General features: G+C 55.2%; 1 protein-coding gene across 1 annotated transcript; it reads right to left on the reverse strand.

The window, feature by feature from the left end:
* Window positions 1–1,215: 1,215 nt before the first annotated feature.
* LOC132321401 (olfactory receptor 14C36-like) lies at window positions 1,216–3,776 on the reverse strand. The gene is made up of 2 exons (XM_059834899.1): window positions 2,774–3,776; window positions 1,216–1,367 (listed from the first exon to the last, which is right to left on the reverse strand). Exons 1-2 carry the CDS (start codon window positions 3,771–3,773, stop codon window positions 1,216–1,218), a joined length of 1,152 nt encoding a protein of 383 aa, XP_059690882.1. The 5' UTR covers window positions 3,774–3,776.
* Window positions 3,777–6,404: the final 2,628 nt, after the last annotated feature.

The raw sequence follows: 6,404 nt of genomic DNA on the forward strand, positions 1-6,404 counted from the left end.
CATGGAGCACAAAGGCCAAGCCCTGACCCCCGGCCCATGGAAGGGGGATCCTGTCCCTCACACGCGGGTCAGGGCCCTTCCTGGGCCAGTGGATGTGGGGTCTGCAATGCCCAGTGCAGGAAAATGGAACAACACTCCCAGCTTCCCCATGGGGTTGCAAGGAGGAAATGAGGCTCCAGTGCCATGAGGACAACATGTCTTCTCACAGCCCTTGGTGGCACAGACAACTGCCATAGCCCAGAGGACAAAGACCTGGGTTCTGTTCATGCCTTCCAGCCTGGCCAGCGCCCTTGGCAGTTTCCATCGCAGGCTGTCCCACACCTGCCCCTGTTTTCCTGCAGGCTGTAGACATCCATCTTGCTTCTCCACCTTGCTCTCCCCTGGGCATTTCTCTGCCTTCACTGACGTCTCCCCACCCTCACCAGCCGTTCGTTGAAACACAAAGCCATGGTCTGATCACCAACTCTCACTGGGTGAGCTCTTGCACCACAGCTCTACCCTTCGAGTGACATTTCTTCTTCCTCATGTCCAGGCTCCACTTTCCAAGCTGCACTTTGTAGCAGCTTTTCTCTCTCCTGCTTTTTCCCACCTCCAAGGAAAGCTCAAAATTCTCAGAAAGCACCCTTCAAGCACGCGACCTAACTCATCAGCCTTCTTGTGGCCCTTCACCTGAGCTGAGAGAGTAAACTCACTGTGATCTTCTAAACCACGTGACTTTCCCTGGCCTTTCAGCTTCTTGGATAGGCACAAACAAGCCCTATGCCTGCTGCTGTCCCGTCAGGTACTCAGGCAGAAGGCACATGCCAACCCATATCCATGCCCTATTCCTGGATGGGGCTCCACCATGTGGAGGGATAATAAGGACATTCAAGAGTGTTGGCCCAAATGCTAATCACTGAGGGATTCTGGGTATGACTGGCTTCTAAAAAGACTTTGTACTGCTGATGACATTTGGGCCTCACCATCCAGCCAACTTCCCACCCACCCTACCATCCATTTCTTCAGCCTTGATAGCATCAGTCCGGCTCTAGGGAGACTCTGGGAGATGATGTCAAAGGCCTTGCAAAAGTCCAGGTACACAACGTGCCCTCGTTTCCCCTAACCATTCTGGTTCAGCAATGCCTTTCTTGTCCTTCAAGGGCCTGGAGATGGCTGCAGGACAACTTTCCCCATGTCCTCCTAGAGTCTGAGGTAGGCAGGCCACTTGCAATTCTGTCAATCCTCATCCCTGCCCTTCTTGAAGAGGGGTTTGATGTCTGCTTTTTCCAAGGACCACAGAACCTCCATGATTGCTCCGGCACTTTTGAGGTCACAATCCAGAATCACAGGCAAGGGTGACGTAGCAGTCAGGAGCACTTGCAATGAGCCTGTCCAAGGCAGCTGAGATGAATGTAGCTGGGAAAATGGAAATTTGTTCTTGGAGTCACACACAGAAATGTCGGAGCTCTGCCAGGTGCCCATGTCTCAGCTGGTCTCTTGCAATCCTCGTACACACAAGGGTGATCAGAGAGTGGAGTCCTTGCCTTGCACGTGCAGAGGCAGTGCACTGCAGCAGTCACAGTGTCTCTCTGACCTCCTGCTGCTGCTCCCAGAGGCTGGGAGGCACCTCAGCCCTGCGGTGTATCGCCCTGCTCTGCACTCGTCTGAGATGCTCCACGGCATGAGGAATGGACACGGGGACGTCCGTTCAATGAAGCACATCCCAGTGCTGCATCCAGGTGCTTTCCCAGGGGATGTTACTCTCAAAGTGAGAAGTGACCTTGAGACACTGTCTGTCCCAGAGGCCTTCATGGCACCCCCAGGAAGAGCTGATGGCATTTGTGCTCACTCGGGTTCATCTCCCCACACGCACACCATGTGCATGCTTACGTCTCGTCTGTACAATGCAAACCTGGACTTCTGACCTGGTCATTCGGTGTCCCTCTGTGGAGGGACAAGCAACCTCTCCGAGCTGGGGTGAGAGGCCATTGTGGAAATGGTGGTGGTTATTGGCTGGTGTGTGACGACTGCCCTGGGGCAGCTGCCCGGGGTGTCCAGCGAACACGGGCACAAGTCAGACCCTGCTCTGCTGGTCCTCCATGTCTCTGACTGGTCCCACAGCAAGAAATGGAGGCCAGTGAGAATGTCCATCCAGCCGGCACGCTGAGGAGATCTCCGCTCCAGGCAACTTGCAGCCCCAGGTGCCAAACTTGGTCCCCAGGACGGCATGAGAGAATTGGCCCAGGGGATGCTCAGGAAGGTCCTTTTGCCCCAGGGACAGGGCAGCCTGCCCCCAGCTGCCACCCTCAGCAAAGGGTTTCTCTTTCCATGTCTCCCCTGCACACACACAGTGCCCTGCTCTTCTCCTCGCACTGGCCAGTCACCCCTGCACCCCCTCCCCAGGCTCCCCACAGCCTCCGAGCTGGCGGCGTTGCTCTGAAGAGCAAGCAGGCTGTGGAACCCAGGGCCATGGGGTGAGTCCACACGGTCATGCTGGTCATGCTGGGAGGCAGACCCAGCTCCCGGTGACTACTGCCCCCTTCACCTCAGCACACAGACACTGCCCCACGTCTCCAGAGAAGATCTCAAAGAAAGGATCTCAGGCAAACCACCTGGAGCAGGGTCCTTTATTTTGTTTAAACACACAGCTCCCAATTTACACAAAGTCTCTGGGTCACAGAGGACAGGCAGATACTGAAATAGAAATAGGATGAAGAATGACTTCCTTTTTGTGGACAGCATTAATACAACCAAGAAAAGCTAAAAACCAAAGAAACCAAACCAAACAACCTACCAAAGAGAGTCTGGGCATGTAATGAGTTATGTGACAAGTGATATGCAGAAGAAGATGGGCGGTTCATTGCTGCTTCTGAAAAGCAACCAGTCATGAGTTTCCTTAGGGCATCCTTGAGCTCCTGGTTCCTCATGCTGTAGATGAGGGGGTTCACTGCTGGAGGCACCACCGAGTACAGAACTGCCATCACCAGGTCCAGGGATGGGGAGGAGATGGAGGGGGGCTTTAGGTGGGCAAACATGATAGTGCTGATGAACAGGGAGACCACAGCCAGGTGAGGGAGGCACGTGGAAATGGCTTTGTGCCGTCCCTGCTCTGAGGGGATCCTCAGCACGGTCCTCAAGATCTGCACATAGGACAGCACAATGAAAACAAAACACCCAAAACTAAAACAAGCACTAACCACAATAAACCCAACTTCCCTGAGGTAGGCGTCTGAGCAGGAGAGCTTGAGGATCTGTGGAATTTCACAGAAGAACTGGTCCAAGGCATTACCTTGGCAGAGAGGTAGTGAAAATGTATTGGCTGTGTGCAGCACAGCATAGAAAAAAATACTGCCCCAGGCAGCTGCTGCCATGTGGACACAAGCTCTGCTGCCCAGGAGGGTCCCATAGTGCAGGGGTTTGCAGATGGCAATGTAGCGGTCGTAGGCCATGATGGTGAGAAGATAAAACTCTGCTGACATGAAAAGGACAAACAGAAAGACTTGAGCAGCACATCCTGCAAAGGAGATGGCCCTGGTGTCCCAGAGGGAATTGGCCATGGCTTTGGGGACAGTGGTGGAGATGGAGCCCAGGTCGATGACAGAAAGGTTGAGAAGGAAGAAGTACATGGGGGTGTGGAGGTGGTGGTCGCAGACTATGGCGGTGATGATGAGGCCATTGCCCAGGAGGGCAGCCAGGTAGATGCCCAGGAAGAGGCAGAAGTGCAAGAGCTGCAGCTCCCGCGTATCTGCGAATGCCAGGAGGAGGAACTGGGTGATGGAGCTGCTGTTGGACATTTTCTGTCTCTTGGTCTGGGGGCTCTGTCCAAAAAAGGAAAAAACAGGAAAAATTAGGACAGATTTCTCTGAGAAAACCCACTCCATTTTTCATCGCAACCCCACGCAGTTGGAATACATTTCCATTCTCTAGTTTGTGCTGGCTGAGTGTGCTGTGAGGAGCAGGAGCTCTGCCCTTCTGCTGCTGAGGAGTCAACTTTGCTCTGCTGCAGTGGGTACATGGGACCTGACTTGTGACAGCTCCGATGATCACAGGGGATGTCAGATGTAATCCACCTTTCATGGAAAAATTCAATATCTGCACTCATGACATGGAAGAACGTGGGCTGTGAAAGAGAGGCTCAGCATGACTTTCTTATAACTTTGTCTGTGTTTTTTCACAGGGCTGCAGTGTACATCAGTCCTTTTCCCATCTGCCCTGTGCTTTCGCTTGTGCTGCCTTGGAGATGACTTCACACACAAATTAGTCTTTTAAAAAAAACCCTAATCCTGGACTCTGATGAGACCAGAGGAGTCCTGTTTCAAAGAACAGCTCTGCAAACTCTTCTCCAGCCCAGCCCAGAGGTGGAGGTGTGATGGAGGGGGCAGGACACGACCCCTCCCAGAGAGAAGCAACTGACTCTGCGAGGAGAGTGCCGACCCCCAAGGAAAGGCTCCGCACTCCCGAGGATCCCACAGCAGAGCTGCGCCTTTCTGGGGGGCAGCTTGCAAGCCCTGCAGGACAGGCAAAGCAGAGACTCGGGGGTCCCTCCGATGGGAGGTTCTACAGAGAGAGTCAGCTCATTGCCCCGCAGACAGTGCCCAGCAGACATCTGCAGGGAAACACAGAAAGAGAGCTGCCTGAGCGCACCCTCCCCCTGTGCTTGTTTGCAGTGTCCTCCCAACCCCGTCCCTGTCTCTGCTGCCTGCAGCTGTCCCTGCCAGGAGCTGGTTCTCTGTCCCCTGTGTCTCCTCCCTGGCAGTGCTCACAGAGCCCATCCCACCCGCTGCCTGCTCAGCTCTGCCCTGCAGAGCCCTCCCTGCAGCAGGACACTGCCCAGGGGCATCTCTGGGTGTGCAGGCTCTGAGGGGAACATCAGACCAGCCCTGGCGAGGCTGGAAAAGTGACCCTGATGCTGTCTGTAACCACGGCATGGTGATTTCCAACACTCCCCGCTTTATTCACCTCTAAGAGGAACAGACTTGGAATTTCAGTGCCTCCTCCGGAAATGAGAGATTAATTTCTATGTGCCATTGCCCACCCAGACAACCCAGAGGAGAAGATTGAAAGACCAGGATCCTTCCCTTTCAGGCAGCCCCTGCCTTGCTGTGCTTCCTGAAAAGTCTCCTGGGAAGATCCTGCAGTGATGTGGAGCTGTGAGCAGCTCTGACCCACACAGCACCCTCTCAACAGCAGAAGCACCCTGCCATTGCACTGGTCTCTCCTTCCACCCCCAGCTTCTCCCCACAGCGCCGTGGGGAGCTCCCCGGGCAGGCTGAGTGCTGACCCTGGCAGGCGGCAGAGTCCCTGCCCCAGCACCCAGCCCCGGGGGTGCAGGGACCCTGCTCGGAAGGACAGCCCTGGGCACCCCTGGCTGCACACCCACCTTCACACCCTGCAGCCGTCCCTGGCAGAAGGCAGCCCTCATGCCCTGTCCCTCTGATGGTGCAGCAGGGAAGCCCTGCTCTGGGGCACCTCCTCCTCCTCTATACAGGAGTGAGATTCCTGGGTACCATGCCAGCTTTACGAGAGCCCTCCATGAACTGCAGCTGCATTGCCCTGCACCCAGAGACTTACCGTGTCAAGGGCTGTGAAGATTTCTCCTCCAGTGAGCTCGCCTCTGTCCTCCCACCCCAGACTGCCTTTAACCTCTCTCTGCCTTGATCCTCTCCCCTCGGTGCCTGCAGGCAGTGCCCTCAGCCCTGCTGCGCTCTGCAGAGGAGCTGCTCCTGGGCAGAGCTGTCTCTCTTCAGCGCTGCCCGCTTGCCATGAGCTCCCTCCATCCCAGGAGCCCGGCCCAGCTCAGCAGCAGAGGAGCAGCCCAAGGCGGCACTTTCTCTGCCCCTCGGGGCTCCCCCCAGGGGTCCCTGGGGCTCCAGGGGAACCTGCTGTGAAACAGGCTGGAGCAATCACTGAGGTTCCCTCCCGCAGCTGGGGAGAGACACTTCTTTCCAGCACTCACATTTCTCCTATCAGGAAAAGAGTCAGGCATGAGATTCACGTTTTGTTTGTTTCATCATTAGACAGGACACCAGGAAGGTGACAGAACAGGATCTAATTTCTGCAAGCTGGGGCCATGTCTTCAGTTGACTGAATTCAGACATTTCATTCTGGGTTTGTAGTCCTAGGGATAAAAAGACATCCAGAATACTTTTGTCGAAGCCATGTCTCTCCTCTGAAGCAAAGCCTTTGCACACCCAGGCTCTTGGACACTTGATAACAGGTTCCCCTATGGCAAGTATGACCCTGCCTGATGCCACAGCTGTGGTGCTTCAGCCCAGATGTGCAGCAATGACCTCAGCCAGGGCCACGGACAGGACAAACTGGAGCCGTTACTGTGGGAGACAGAGCTGTGACCTGATGGCAGAGCTCAGTCCAGCTGGTCTTCAAGGACAGCATCCTCCAAGCTCTGCAATAACCCAGACTGCAAC

The sequence above is a fragment of the Gavia stellata genome, unplaced genomic scaffold (assembly GCF_030936135.1).
Source record: "Gavia stellata isolate bGavSte3 unplaced genomic scaffold, bGavSte3.hap2 HAP2_SCAFFOLD_42, whole genome shotgun sequence".
Lineage (NCBI taxonomy): Eukaryota > Metazoa > Chordata > Aves > Gaviiformes > Gaviidae > Gavia > Gavia stellata.

Coding starts and splice junctions, on each gene's coding strand:
- LOC132321401 (XM_059834899.1), bottom strand. CDS start 3,773: ATGTCCAACAGCAGCTCCATCACCCAGTTCCTCCTCCTGGCATTCGCA. Junction 1,368..2,773: donor ACATGCCCAGACTCTCTTTG/GTAGGTTGTTTG, acceptor TGCCTTGGACAG/GCTCATTGCAAGTGCTCCTG.